At 34.0% G+C, this 14,963-nt stretch overlaps 4 protein-coding genes across 6 annotated transcripts; 3 read left to right on the top strand and 1 right to left on the bottom strand.

The window, feature by feature from the left end:
* Nucleotides 1-455: 455 nt before the first annotated feature.
* LOC111788565 (MLP-like protein 34) lies at nt 456-1,152 on the top strand. The gene is made up of 2 exons (XM_023668936.2): nt 456-666; nt 746-1,152. The coding sequence occupies exons 1-2, from the start codon at nt 480-482 to the stop codon at nt 1,015-1,017; spliced, it is 459 nt and encodes a 152-aa protein (XP_023524704.1). The 5' UTR covers nt 456-479; the 3' UTR covers nt 1,018-1,152.
* A 1,657-nt stretch (nt 1,153-2,809) lies between these two features.
* Nucleotides 2,810-4,361, top strand: LOC111788564 (putative calcium-binding protein CML23). Of its 2 annotated transcripts, none has more exons than XM_023668935.2 (2): nt 2,810-3,476; nt 4,029-4,361. In XM_023668935.2, the coding sequence occupies exon 1, from the start codon at nt 2,970-2,972 to the stop codon at nt 3,456-3,458; it is 489 nt and encodes a 162-aa protein (XP_023524703.1). In that variant the 5' UTR covers nt 2,810-2,969; the 3' UTR covers nt 3,459-3,476; nt 4,029-4,361. The 2 variants fall into 2 exon arrangements, with proteins under 2 accessions (XP_023524703.1, XP_086977086.1); XM_087120960.1 differs by having other exon boundaries at nt 2,811-3,476; nt 4,051-4,361.
* Nucleotides 4,362-5,171: 810 nt separating this feature from the next.
* Nucleotides 5,172-5,917, bottom strand: LOC111788567 (protein C2-DOMAIN ABA-RELATED 3). The gene is made up of 3 exons (XM_023668937.2): nt 5,804-5,917; nt 5,603-5,698; nt 5,172-5,506 (listed from the first exon to the last, which is right to left on the bottom strand). The coding sequence occupies exons 1-3, from the start codon at nt 5,912-5,914 to the stop codon at nt 5,216-5,218; spliced, it is 498 nt and encodes a 165-aa protein (XP_023524705.2). The 5' UTR covers nt 5,915-5,917; the 3' UTR covers nt 5,172-5,215.
* A 3,254-nt stretch (nt 5,918-9,171) lies between these two features.
* Nucleotides 9,172-14,875, top strand: LOC111788563 (PROTEIN TARGETING TO STARCH (PTST)). 2 transcript variants are annotated; one of them, XM_023668933.2, is made up of 9 exons: nt 9,172-9,329; nt 10,209-10,243; nt 10,565-10,865; nt 11,894-11,983; nt 12,803-12,871; nt 12,976-13,081; nt 13,251-13,339; nt 14,109-14,221; nt 14,621-14,875. In XM_023668933.2, the coding sequence occupies exons 2-9, from the start codon at nt 10,224-10,226 to the stop codon at nt 14,721-14,723; spliced, it is 891 nt and encodes a 296-aa protein (XP_023524701.1). In that variant the 5' UTR covers nt 9,172-9,329; nt 10,209-10,223; the 3' UTR covers nt 14,724-14,875. The 2 variants fall into 2 exon arrangements, with proteins under 2 accessions (XP_023524701.1, XP_023524702.1); XM_023668934.2 differs by having other exon boundaries at nt 9,179-9,329; nt 10,180-10,243.
* The last annotated feature ends 88 nt before the right edge of the window (nt 14,876-14,963 follow it).

Here is a 14,963-nt window from a genome sequence, read left to right as displayed (position 1 = left end):
CAATGTGGGGACTCCATATTCTTGCAGGCCGTACACAAGAATGCGTTTTTTTTTTTTTTTTTTTTATTTTTAAAGTTGAGTGAGATATTGAATTTGTTTGAAATAAAATATAAAATAAGTTGTGTTTCCATTGGACTGTCATGGGCACTATTGATAAAAGATGTTTATTTGCTTAACACGTACCCAACTTATCTCGACGAGTACTCTAAAATAGCAAATTTGGAATAGTTAAATCTCTCCCGAGTTCTACGAACACGAGAACCGAGATTCTCTTCTATCCTCTTAATAGCTTTCTTTTACAAAAATGGAAAGATGCCTAACTTTTTTTATATTTTTTTTATGCTACAAAAGATTATAAGAACCATAGAAACTAAAGATGAAGAATTTGAAGTGGTCACATAAACAAGTTGCGAGATTCTAAGAGCTTCCATATAAGCTCTCCAATTTGGCTTCTCCAAAATGCATATTTTCATTACAAAATGGCTCAAATTTCCCAAGTCTCTGCTGATGTTAAAATACAATCTTCAGCTGACAAATTCTATGCTTTCTTTAGGCACAAAATGCACCATTTGCCTCAAATATTCTCTAAGAATCTCCACAGCTTTGAGTTCCTTGAAGGAAATGACTTCACTCCTGGCTCCCTCATGCACTGGTCTTACGACATTGGTACGACTTCGTTCGATTTTGTGTTTTTGTTTTTGAAAATTAAGCTTATAAATACTCGTTTGTTTCTTCGTTCGGTTAGTTGGGCCGGCTAAAATGAAGGCAAAAGTGGCCGATGTTGATGAAGAAAACAAGTCGATCACGTACGAAGCTGTTGAAGGAGACATATTGAGCCAATACACCTTATTAAGGTCGAAGTTCCGAGCCTACGACGACGTAGAAAACGGAGGTGCCATCGTGAATTGGTCGTTCGAGTTCGAGAAAGCCAACGAGAACATCCCGTCCCCTGAAGCTTACCTGGAATTTGTTTCTAAGATCTCAATTGGACTTGATGCTTACCTTGCTGTTAACTGATGAACAACAAGGCCATTGGCATTGTGCTATGAATAAAGGGAGCCATTGTTGATTGCTTCCCCATCTCTATGTATCTCTATTTATTGTTATGCATTTTACTTTGACTTTCCATAAATATTTGACTTTTTAGTTGAAGTCTAAGAACAAAAACATGTTTTTAGCGATTATGGTCTTGTTTAATAACTATTTGACTTTCGATTTTTGAAAATTAAATTTAAAAGCGTTCGATACTACTTTTTACATTTTTTTTTCTTTAAAAAAACAAAACAATCGTATTTTAAGACGGGGTGAATTGCGCCCGTTTGAAATGCGGGTTGCGGATCATATTTAGGATTTAGGATTTTAGAAATAAATTTAGAAAAATGATTTAGGGATTTTAGGAATAAATGAACCGGTATAAATATCTCTCCATCCTACTTAGTTGATTATCACAAGAAATCACAATCACAGTAGTTTCTACAGAGTGTTTTGTAAATCTCTTCTTGATTGATTTTAATAAAGTGTGCGAGTGTTTCCCACATAAAGTTGTGTTCAACAGACCCCATATCGATTCGAGAGGGGAATGAGCGGCATTGAGGACGCTAGACTACAAAAGGGGTGAATTGTGAGATCCCATGTCGGTTAGAGAGAAGAACGGAACATTTTTTTTATAAGGGTGTGGAAACTTCTACCCGAAAAGGTGGATTGTGAGATCCCACGTCCATTGGATAAGGAAACGAAACAATGAAAACCTCTTCCTAGAAAATTGCTTCACACACGACCACATTTAATAATATTTTGTTGTGAAATTTCAATTTCATAATAATTACTATTAAATACAGATATAAATTTATTGCTTAAGTGCCTGGAAAATATCTCAATTAAAAAAAAAAAAAAAAAACTTATGATTTAAAAAATATTACAAAATTACCATATAAGTAGTTTTTAATATTTGGTGAATATCATACAAATTTATAATTTATAAGTATTTTATATAATTTAGCATAAATTTATTAAATTTTCTATACTGCATTAATTTTAAAATTTATTGAAGCAATTTTTTCGAAAAAGGAGAAAATAAAAACTTTCCGAAATAGCATTAATTTAATTCACGCGGGAAAAAGGTCACAATCAGGTGCACTCAGGACCACGGAAACTTGATTTTGAAAAGGGCAGCTCAATGACCTGCCCGGCCTGCCACTTACTTAATTTGTGACCAATGTCTTGCGGATCTCACTCTCGCAACGTGGCAGAATTTTAATGGTTGTGGATCAACGTTGAGTCTAAATCATTGTAGAAAAAAAAAAATAATAATAAACCTATTAAATAAATATATAATAATAAGTGGTAAATTTAATGCCATAATTTTTGTGGCTCCAATATTCTAAAGTTTGGTTGGATTGGTTCGTAATTTAATTTTATCCGTTATTTAAAATTTATTTATCTCTAGAACATATTAGTTAATACATTGTTATTATTCAATATCAATTAATATAAATCTTATATTGCACGTTAGATTCTTGTGGAAGCTAACACAGTTAATGTGATTGAGCTATCGAGAACATTGTACCTATAAATAAATAAAATTGACCCATAATTAATTTTAACCAAATAAATTGCTATATATATTTTATCCATTTTTATTATTTTTATTTATTTTAACGAAAAATATTGATAAAAATTAAGTTTTTTTCCACAAAAAATTTTAAAATAACTAATAACGGTTGGAAAAATAATAATAAGAAATAAATAGTAGTTAATACTCTAACATTCGTACACTGCCACTTACCCGATCACCGCCTGCAATAGCGCGAGGAAACCGCGTGGAAGGTTTCGATTCCCTCTCTCTATATATATCTCTAGCAAATCTCTCGATCGGGAAGGAAGAAAATCGGAAAAGTGTTTTTGTTTTGAATTTTGTTTTTCTCTCTCTCAATTCAAATTTGATCTGTTTGATCCTTCGTGAAGCTTTTATGCCTATGGCGAAGACGTCGGTTTCAAATCCAAGCTCCCCAAATCCTGGAGGAGCGTTGGGCTCCATGGACGAGGTTATCATGGTCTTCAAGAAGTTTGATAAGAACGGCGATGGCAAGATTTCCATCAAGGAGCTCGCTGCCGCCCTTGGGGAACTTGGCGGTAAGATCTCCGATGATGAGATCCGCCGCATTATGTCGGAGATTGACAAGGACGGTAATGGATTCATCGACCTAGATGAGTTCGCCGAGTTTCATCAGAACTCTTCTTCTACTGGCGGAGGTAGCAAAGATCTGCAAGACGCTTTTGATCTGTACGATGTCGATAAGAACGGCCTAATCTCGGCCAAGGAGTTGCACTCTGTTCTCAAGCGCCTTGGTGAAAAATGTAGCCTCAAAGATTGTTGCCGGATGATCAGCTCCGTCGATGTTGACGGTGACGGCCATGTAAATTTCGAGGAGTTCAAGAAGATGATGACTCGCTCATAGTCGTCTTCGTCGGTAGAGGTAGTTTCAGAATGAAATCAAAATAGTTTAGAATTTTGAAGCAAAATCTGGTACTCTCAGTCGCTTGTTAGTGTACAGTTTGTGATTCTATATCTATCCTCGATCATCCTCTTGCCATCTGTAACCGATTAGGGTACTAAAAAACAAATTATCCGATTCTAGATCTTAATCAGAGATCCTCTAGTTCTTAAAAAAAGAAAAAATATCAGTTAATATCTGTCTCTGATTGATTGAGATGCTCTGTTTCTGATAAGGATGAATTCAAAGTTCTCGCAGTAATTTTTAGAATCCGAAATTTGATGAAGCTATTGAAGAATTGAATGCTGTTTGTGCTGGTTGGATTGATTTCTAGCAATGATTTGGAAATAGTTTCAAAATTTGCATCAAATTGGCATGTAATTCAAAATTTAGCGATGAAAATTCCTTGCGTGATAGACTAAGCAAGTATATACCTCTATTCCGAATCGTTTCAGTTATTCTGAATTTTGTTTTTAATCTTTTAAATTTCTCGAACACGTAGAATTTTTATGATGAAAAAGTTGAATCTCACAGATCTTGAATGATTATAAATTAGATAAAGAAAAGACAAGACTACTGTTGAACCACGGGGGAAGTATGGTCAAAGTTCTTGAGAGGTAATTGTGGAGGCGGTGTTGCTATGAGGCGAACACGGAGGGTTGTTTGGACATCGGCGGTTTGTGGGAGCGGTGATAGGGACATTGCTTCGTCGTTAGGATAAAGCATGAGTGAGGCATAGGGGGTAGGGCATGTACCTTGCCTTTTAAGCTCCCTTTGCGTGCTTGCTTCTTTCTCAAGGCCCAATCCCACCTTTGGGTTGTCACTAATGTTTCTTTGTTTTCAATAATTAAAATTATTATTTGATTACTCTATAGGTTGTCAAGAATATATATATATATATATATATATATATATATATATATATATATATATATATATGAACAATGAGTTAAAATAAGCAAGAGACTCCTATTGATGCAAAATTGGGGCTTCAATGGTAGGAATAAGTGGGAGTGAGACCCGAAACAGAGAAGGAATTGATGCAAAAGCAATGTAGCTTGAACCACTGCTTACTTGCATAACCAGTGAGTCGGAAAAGGGAAAGAGCTAGCTGACAATTCTGCATTTTTTTTTAACAAACAATCAAGAAATTCACCTTCACCTTTGAAATTGTGTGGGGGAAAGGGTGGAAGAGAGATAGATGGGCAACTACCAACACCCCAGGACAACGAATTGGAATCTCTCACAGGTTCTACTCAAATATGAATTCCGCGTGGAGAAGGCTTGCATTAGGCACCGCAGCCAACCGCTTCAATTCCATCTTCCACCCTGATATATGGCAAACGTATCCGAGGGGGCAAACTCTCTGTGCGAAGGTTGCAGACTCGTGTTCCCATTCTTCCCCATTTTAGAAATTAGGGTTGAGGTTGCAGACTCGTATTTCATGTTTAGAAAGATAGACGATGAAGAAAAAAAATTGTCTTCTCTAAGCTTTTCCTTTCGGACTTCCTCTCAAGGCTTTAAAACACGTCTAGGAGAATTTCCACACCATTATAAAGAGTATTTCATTCTCCTTCCTAAACAATATGGAAGTCTCACAAATATTTTAAAGAACTCACTCGATCAAACAAAGATCGAACATTGTAACTTCAACCATTCAAACTCTCACTCCAAACATCGAAAAGAAATACAACTTAATATTATTATTATTTATTTTAGGTCTATAACAGTGTAGAACTAGGAATACCAATCCATTTCAATTGCAGCTCAACTTCCCCACATTCCACATTTCTTAGCCTTACAAACATTTTTTGAGTAACTTCTCCATTTTCCCAAACGATGTAACTTTCTTCCGACAAACAATTGCTCTTACTTGGTTGAATCGTTCTTACGATGGTTCCATTCGAAAGGTTGTTTAGTTTCATCTTAACAACTTCCACGAACGGACGAGCATCGATCTCCGCATCGCCCATCTTATCATCTAGTGAGAACCGGTCCTTATCGTATACAAACTGTACAAATGAATCAAAACAACAACGTTATCAAACCATCATTTCATAGAGTACATGTGAAAAAAAAAAACAAAAGTTGGGCAATGTATTTCTTGCCATGGTGATCGGAAGATTTGGATCTTCGATTGATAGAGTTAGATCTTCGTTCCACTGCGGGTTAGTATTTTGCTTCACAGCTCGAGTCTTCAACTTCTGTATCACGAAAAAAAGTAAGCACGAAAATTCAAATTTAACAAAAAATACTCAAAACTGTAAATGTAACCGAACAAATAGACAGATCGAAAAAGGAGAAAAGACCAGTTTGCCCATCTTCAAAATAACATAAGGATCACTGCTATAAACATCTCTTATAGCAAGATTGATTCCTCTACACACATGAATTCTAAGTAGTCCCATCCAATTCTCCATCTTTCAAACCTCAATGGTTCTTCTTAACCTCTAACAATAAATAATATAGAGATTTGTGACCCTCTTTTTCTGTGGGCTATCAATTTCTTAATTTGGCTCATTTAAATTTGTATTTTATATTTTTTCGACCGTCAAATGAAGATTTAAATATTTGATTTTTATAACGAGAGTCTAATATTTTTATGAGTCGAGTTAGAATTAGATTTCACGCTTGTCTGATATTAAAAATATATATATAATTAATTAATTAGTTTAAGTTTTTGGGTTTAGCAGCGAGAGTTACCGTGGTATTATTGGAACATGGTAAGTTTCAAAATCGAATCTTAATCGAGTCATTTTCTTACTTGTTAGGTTTCGTGTTAATTTTCTTAACTCTTAAGTTATGTTCGTGTTAATATTCAACTTGAAATGTTGACTTGTCGTCAATCTCTCATTTTAATACAACGTGTCGTAATGAATATAAAATATTATAAAATCTTATTATGGTATGCAATAACCTACTATATATATATACATATATATTATAAAAAAAAATAATAATATTTGATCAACAAGAATCATTTAAGGTAAGATGTTGACTTGTCGTCAATCTCTCATTATTATTATGGTATGCAATAACCTACTATATGTTGACTTGTCGTCAATCTCTCATTTCTTGCGTTGAGATATTTGATCAACAAGAATCATTCAAGCTAGACATGATCGATCTTTGAGATATTCGATGAACAAGGTAATTCAAATCTTACTTCCCTTGTAGTGATTCTTTATCTTATCAAAGCCACTTCATCTATACTATGACTTCATCATTTCACTTAAAAGTGTAAGATGACATTAATCTACAAGACGATTACTAAAGCGTTATCAAAGTTTAACCCACGAGACAAAAAACTCGTGGTAAATTATACCAACAACGATCACGAGATTTTATTTAATATTATTTTGAAATGAAATTGTTCATGGTGGGGCCCATCTAATTGATTGAGATAGGCCTCACGGGTTGAATAATGCAAATAAACTTAATAAATTATTCAATATTCAATGAAACAATATAACATTTTAAAAAATAATTAAGAGATAACATTTAAAAAAATTAAGAAAAAAAATTAATTAAAATAATCACATTATTAGTTAAATTTGTTACATAAAAATGTATGTCACCCAATAAATAAATTTTTATTAAATTAGAAAAACTCGATTAAAAATATTAAAATTACAAATTGGTCCCTTTTCTTATCATCAAAGTGTCGGCAAGGTAGCGAAGGCTTACGTGGGTCCTTTTATTATTATTATTATTATTATTTATTAAAATATCACAATTTTAAAATTTATTATATTTTAAACCTTATTCGATAATATTTAATTTAGTATCGTTATTTGTTTGTTTTTAAATAAATTAATGGTAAATATGCTTTTTTATGTGCTTTTTGTATATTTTGCAAGTTTTAAAAATTAAAAAATTTACTTTTCAAAATTAATATTTATTTATGAAATATCTATAAAATATTTAAATTAATAAATAAATAAAAAACACCTCATTCCGAATAAATGGAGACGTAGCCACAGAATTTTTATCCCAGTTTTCTTCTTCTCCTCCTCCTCCTCCTCCTCCTAATCTTCTTGCAATGGCGGCGGCGGCGATGATGGCGGCGGTGGCAGCGATCGTAGTCTTGACACTGGCTGCAAGCAACGGCAATGCTGCTTCTCTAAGTCGTTCGAACTTCGGCAACGAAACCGACGCCGGTGCTCCATCGACGTGGTGCGACCGTCGCACCGAGGAGTGCCTTGTCGGAGATGACGACGTTGACGGCTCAGATTTTCTAAGCCTTGCTTTCGTTGATGTAAGTAGGATCTCTGGGCGGACTGGAAATGAGAACAGACCAGTATGCGATCGGCCGGGTAGAGCTAGCTGTCTTTACCCGAACCCTAGGACCTATACGGGAGAACATCCTGGCACATACAACCGCATCCGCCCATAATCCACCGGACCCTAGTAATTTGAAGCGGGTTATTTCGTTATCTACTACCTGTTGTTGAATATTATTGGCCGTAAGTTCTACATTGGTTAATTTAGTAGAAGATCGTGTGATTATAAATGAGGAATACTATTTCCATTGGTACGAGGTCTTCTGGGAAACCTAAAGCAAAGCCATGGGAGCTTATGTTCAAAGTGGATAATGTCATACCATTATGGAGAGTCGTGTTCGTCTAATACTTGTGTCGTTTGAATGTATCCGATCATTTTACTTTGTTTATGGTTTGGCTTCTACAAATTATGTAATTATTGTTGTTTTGTGGTTATTTTGACTTTCAATATCCGTTCGGGCATCAAATTAAGTCGTTAGTAGTATCGAATCAATAGGTGCAACTGGATATCTTTAATAGGTCTAATTTGAGCACGATCACCATCAAACTTCCGGTTGTGTGCTAATAAATTAAAAAAAGAAAAAAACTATGATGTGTTGAAGATTCCAAAAAATTGATCGAATTTTTAAATAAAAATAATTGTAAACTTAATTGAAGTCGGGTTCGATGTAAAAATTATCTATAAGTCTCAAAATTTTCTCTTTTAATGGAGACGCTGAGTAATTTTATTTTGAAGCATTTTTTTTTTACCATTTAAATAGTAAAAAATGATCGTTTTGGAGTTGTGACGGGTGATATTGACCATTTAGGCCTAAAAATCAAACTTAGATATCATGATTTGAGAAAAGTGAGCAAAAACGTGTAAAAAAAAAAATATATTTTTTAAGAAATTCCCGTTGCACAAAAATAATTGTTTTACAGTTGTTGATGCAGATGAGTGATAACGATCACTAACCCTAGAAACCAAGCTCAATGGTCAGAGGGTGATGTTTTAGACCGTGTTTAAAATCGTGAGGGGAGGAAAGTAAAAAAAAAAAAAAAAAACTATTTTGTAAAAATTTGTCAAGTTTTATCGTTTTTGTGTAGAAGTTATAAAATTGATTCAAATGCATTTAGAACGCGGTCGAGTTTTGAAGAACAAAGACATAATTTGGCTAAATGCAGAGTCAAAATGCCTATAATATGTCGTCACAATTGAGCCTAAATGAAACTTAGGGCTACAAAATTACAAAAAAAAATAAATAAAAATATGCTCGGGATTAAAGTTGAAGGATATTAATGAAATTTTGAAAAGTTTTGAATGTATTTTATTATTTTTTAGATTTTTTTTTTTTTAAAGTTGAAAAAGGATTTTTATACAAATTTTATTAATTAAACTTTTATTTATTAAGGTCATCCGAAACTCTTGGCGATACAATTCATTTTAGACACGGTGTAGAGTTTCGTTTCCGAAAGATTACAAGAGCTTCTTGGAAGCCATAGCCACTGGATCATCAAAAGCTTCAATTAGGATTCAATTCCGGCCCTACACCCACGGAACTGCAAGCGTTGGGTGAGTTTGATGATTCCAATTTCTTTTCCCGCTCATTGCCATTCGTTTCGTTCTGCGAATAGTAAATTTCTTTCGTGGCTCTTAGCTTTGCTACACACGGAAATGAAATAAATGAGATGATGAAAGAAATGGCGATTAATCAGTGTGTAAACGTATTTGGATGCTTTGGAAATGGGTTTAATCGTCGTTTTGGAGTAGTATAATTTGTGAAAATGCTGGTTTTCTTTTTTCTTTTTAATAATTTGATGAGGATTACTCTGATTATCTTGTATAGGTGAATGCTGATATATGTCTCCAGTTTTCTTTGTGTTCAAGAAACAAAATATTGTGAATACATTTGATTTAGTGAGTGATTAGAAATGGTAGGGCCAGATTATTGATATTTGGATGTTGATCAAGCTTGTTGACCTTAAGTTAGCTTTTAGCTAGTTTAGTTATGTAGTAGTGGTTTAACTAGATAGTTTTAGTCAGTTAAGTGTACTGAACTTGGATTCTTTTACAATTGAATATGGATTAATTGTAATTGGGGTTAAAATTCTTTTATAATTGAAAGGAATTGGAGAATTTTTCAAAGAACAGTACATTCCTTTGTTTGAACGGTTTGAATCCACAAGAATAAAGGCTTCTCGATGGTGATTCTCTTCAAGTCTTTTGCTGAATTTTCATTATTTTGATTATAAGTTTCATTTCCTGTTATAAAAACACTAGAGAAGAGGGCTAAATACATATGGCTTCCATCATTTTTTGGCAATGAGTCGAATATTCTTTTGAGGAACTCTGTTTTAGCCTTGCTATTCTTTCTATGGCTAGTGGTATGTTTACATTAGAATTTTCATATTTCCTTTGATAGTTTCTGATCTTCATATTCTTCATTGGTAGGAGGAGCCTACCGATATGGAGATTTATGCCCCAAGGTACAGATTATTTTCTATCTAAGAAAATTATTGTTATGAACTTCTTAGTATCTTGTTCACTTGGCCTTCAATTATAGACTGCTGACTCTAATTTTTGTGCACCTTCCACAAAAGTTTGTTGATTATCTCTATATCTAAGACCTGAAGCATGTTATGTATCCACCCCCCTGCAAATGTTTTAGTTTGGTCTTTGAATATGGATGTGATTAATGAAGTTCTCTGTTATGTCTATAATCATGAGCATCAAATCATTATGTTCACTATGTTTGAGACTTTTTGCGAACCTGATGCCATTATTACTTATGTTACGATCTTGGTTAGGAGTTGTCTGGAAAAGCAAGTTTTACTGAGTTTCAAGATTGCAAGAAAGTTAAAGAGGGAAAACTTGAATAGCCCTTCATGCAATATTACAACCCGGAGCTTTAGGATGGGTTCTGGCATGTTGATCCATTCTTGTGAACCTTCTGTGATGACACGTCCTCAGAGTTATTGGATTCAAAGAAGACATTCATTGCCTGTCACTTCTGAGGAATCTTCAATGCAATCAAAAGATCTTTCCCTAGATGTAGAGGAGATTGAAAGTGCAGAGGAACTTTTGGCTGAACCCCTTAGCAGCGAGCAGGTAAGTGGAGACTAAGTTCAGAATTTAATGCTTTCATGATTAAGAATGATGGATACTCCATTTATAGTCTGCTAAATAACATAGAATGGAATCAGTTACTACCTATTTCTTATTGTTTCTCCTTCAACTGTTGCCCCAGAATCTTTCTTAGAAATTTTTTGCTTTCATCATCAAAACTTAGAGTGCCCCCTTTTTCCATAATTTATTATAGCTTTAAATTAGTTCTATCCTTGGTGTCGACTTTCTGATGGAGTTTAATGGTGTTTGGGTATTGATGTATCTTTGCCTGTTTGTAAGTTTGAAGAGTTAGTGATTCTTGTCAGGCTTACATGATTTCCACAAGTATCTTTAAAAAAAAAGTTGGGAATGGTACTTTCATTAATCATACACATTGGAAAATGGAGGTAAAAGAAAATCAAAAGGGTTGCCATGGCTTAGGAATTTAGATGGTGTTTTTGGCAATGTTTCAAGAATGTTAGTGACACTAGGGTACATATTGGGGAAGGATTTGTATTGCGCAATTTTCTTTATCTCAAGTTTACAGGTCAAGTTTTAATATAGTGTAATAAAATTATGGATGCCGTCCTTAGGATTGTTTTTTTTTTAGATTACTCAACTACCACAGCAATTACTGCTCTCTCGGTTCTTGTGGCTTGATTTCTTCCCTTTTTTCTTCAATTTTCAAACTTCTGCCCAATTACACCTTTTTCACACTTTTTTTTTTCTTCAAATTCTCTTATTTACTCTTAAATGCTCCATTCCTACAAGCTCAACAAATAAATGCGTGAAAATAGCCAATAAGTTCTCATAAAAAAGTGAAAATTCACTATCAATATGAGATGATGGGTTCAAACTTTTGGCCACCTACCTACATTCTGAAAGGTGTGTAATAAAGCAAACAAAATTGCATTGGGCATTTATCTAATGCTGAGGCTATTTTCCTTCTATTCTGTAATGTTTCTTTTCAGAAAGCATGATATCCACTTTTCTATCTGTCCAAGAGCTGAATTGGTCTTAATTGACTACAGCTAAATGCATTGTTGGCTAATTCAGAAAGAGAGAGGCTTGTGAAAAGGCTCAGTCATGCTAATCAACAGAACCGACTTCTCAAACGACAGGTGTAAAGACACATGAAATTTTTTATGTTACAAGTATGTTATAGAAAATTTTTACCTTTCATTACACAGATTCATGATCATTTTTCTATTATTATTTATTTTGGTGATCATTTTTTATGTTGACTATATCTTCTCTTGTACTGGTTTTAGATAGATTGTGCAGATTAACTACAAAACCAGAATCAAAATTCTAAAAGTAAAACTACGACCAAGTTAACGTTTAGTTCCTCATCTATGGACAGTATTTGTCTGATTAATGTCTGCAATAATTTAAGCTTTTCAATCAAGTTATATTGGTGGCACTTTATATCTCACTAGTAAGATCCTTATGCTTCTTCTTTTTTTAAAAACAGAACAAAATAGGATCCTGAAGAGAGCTACAATATCTATCTATCCTTTGTAGTAATGCTCTCTATTCTTTCTAGCCAAATTCCCCAAGAAAATGTGTGAGATCCCACATCGGTTGGAGAGGAGAATGAAACATTCCTTATAAGGGTGTGGAAACCTCTCCCTAGTAGATGCGTTTTAAAATTTTGAGGGGAAGCCTGGAAGGAAAAGCCTAAAGAGGACAATATCTGCTAGGGGTGGACTTGGGCTTGGGCTTGGGCGGTTACAAAATGCCTTTTATTATAAAAAAAGAATACATATACGTACGGTAAATTTTATGTCGACTCTTGGGGAATTTGAGATAGTTGGGGTTTTCTTATTTCCTTGATTCTGGTAAGATATAGTATTGAGGGATATTGAAATTTTAGTGTAGCTAAAATATTGGGTATCAGCGAGGGAACGGAAAGTCTAATAATAGTTTTATCTTCTCAGCTGCGTGTACAGGACAATGATTTAGTTAACTTTAAGACCGAACTTGCTGTCTTGGACCACGAAGTTGAGGTTAGGCTTCTTTCTAACCAATTTATAGCCCCCTAGAATTTGTTTAGTCAGACAATAATCATAGAAGTTGTAATCTTCTTTCATGTATGTATTATTATGAAAAGGGTTTGATCAAACTAGCAGAAGAAATAGCACAATCTGGTATTCCAGAAGGTACGAGAAAGATTAATGGGAAATACATTCAATCTCACCTTCTCACAAAACTAAAAGGTATAATGAAGATTCAAAGCTTTAATTTCAGCGTTAATGAGTTTTATTACCTTCTTTCTGCACTTGTGTGTGAAATGACGTGTGCTGCCCTCGATGAAAGTTTTTCATCATTACTCAAAAACATATGTTGACTAGTGATTATTTTTCTGGACTGTTCTTTCTTTAAAAGCTGTTCATAAAAAGATAGAGAATCAAATAAAGGATGTGGATTTGGTGCAATCAAAAGAAGTTCCACTATTCTGGTATGGAATGGCTGAGGTAAGAACAGAAAATTCTCATTTGTTTAAACTTTCTTCCTATCTGAAAGGAAACTTGCTTTCTATATTCTAACATTGATTGTTTCCTTTTAATAAAAAGCATCAATTTCATTAGGAAAATGAAATATTAAAAATAAAATGAAAAATGAAAAAGGCCAGGCTAATGAAGGTTACAAGAAAGCCTTCCAATAGTTTTCATAATAAAAGATAAAATAACTACGGTAACTCTATGTGTGATTCGAGGTACTCAGAGTCTTTCTATTGAGTTTACTCCAGTATAAACTATGAGATCCCACATCGATTGAGGAGGAGAACGAAGCATTCTTTATAAGAGTGTGAAAACCTCTCTCTAGGAGACACATTTTAAAAACCTTGAGGGAACTACGAAAGGGAAAACCTAAAGAGGACAATATCCGCTAGTGGTGAGATTGGGGTATTCAAATGGTATCAGAGTCAGTCACCAGATGGTGCGAGACACTGGTCGGAGTAGGGCTAGACCCTCTCCATAGTAGATGTGTTTTAAAACTGTGAGACTGACGACGATACGTAACGGGCCAAAACGGACAATATTTGTTAGCGGTGGGCTTGAGCTATTACACTAACTAATTGCTAATATATTCTCAATGCCCTGATAATATTCTTATTCGTTGCAATTAAGTAGGACTCAACTAGTTATATTCACCTATCCCAGAAGTTAAGATGTTTAAATCTGTTCTTCCACTTACCATTATTGCCTTCATTCTAATTATTTTATCATCGTCTTTGAATAGAGTGTGCAAGTTATGGGAACTTTTGATGGCTGGAGTGTTGGGGAGGACTTATCACCTGAATACACCGGTGCTTACTCTAAGTTCTCAACCACTTTAAGGCTTAGACCTGGAAGGTATAGTTCTTCTTCACTGCCTTTCTCACCTCTCTTTCATTATTTTATAGAAAATCTTGTTAATTTATTAATAATTTGATTAGTTTTATGACCAGTATTTATATAAATTGATCGACCATGGGAGTCATCAATTAACGGTTAGATTATAAGTGTACTCTTTGAACTCTTAGGTTTATGTCCTAAGAAGTACTTGAATTTAAAAAAAAAAAAATTGTCGAATAGGCTCAAGACTTGTTAGGCATGAGATTGAGAATTCTTAACGTTTAGAGACTAAACAAACACAACTTTAAAAGTTCATAGACTCGTTGGATACAAAATTGCAAGTTTAAAGCTTACGTAACGCTTCTTAAAGCTTGTAATTTTACTTAGAGTAACCCATCATGTGTATTATGTTTGAAGGTACGAAATCAAGTTCTTAGTGGATGGAGAGTGGCATCTATCACCAGAATTTCCCACCGTTGGCGAAGGCTTGATGGAAAATAACCTGCTAGTTGTGGAATAGTTCTGACGTCAAAAGACTCATAAATCATATAATCATGTGTACTTAAATAAAGGTTACAACATATCATGCACTTCAATGAAGGTCTTGCTCCTTTAACCAACTTTTTTCATGATTATGAAATAAAAAACCATGAGATATTATCAAGAGTTAAACTTAGAGCATGATTTTTAAGTATTTAATTTCTTTAGTTCATATGAAACGACATGATCAATGCGATTATCCAATAACATGATAACATGA

The sequence above is a fragment of the Cucurbita pepo genome, chromosome 2 (assembly GCF_057944985.1).
Source record: "Cucurbita pepo subsp. pepo isolate OVF chromosome 2, ASM5794498v1, whole genome shotgun sequence".
In the NCBI taxonomy this organism is placed as follows: Eukaryota; Viridiplantae; Streptophyta; class Magnoliopsida; order Cucurbitales; family Cucurbitaceae; genus Cucurbita; species Cucurbita pepo.
The sequence above is the reverse complement of the archived record's forward strand: the minus strand, read 5'-3'. Positions and strand labels throughout refer to the sequence as shown.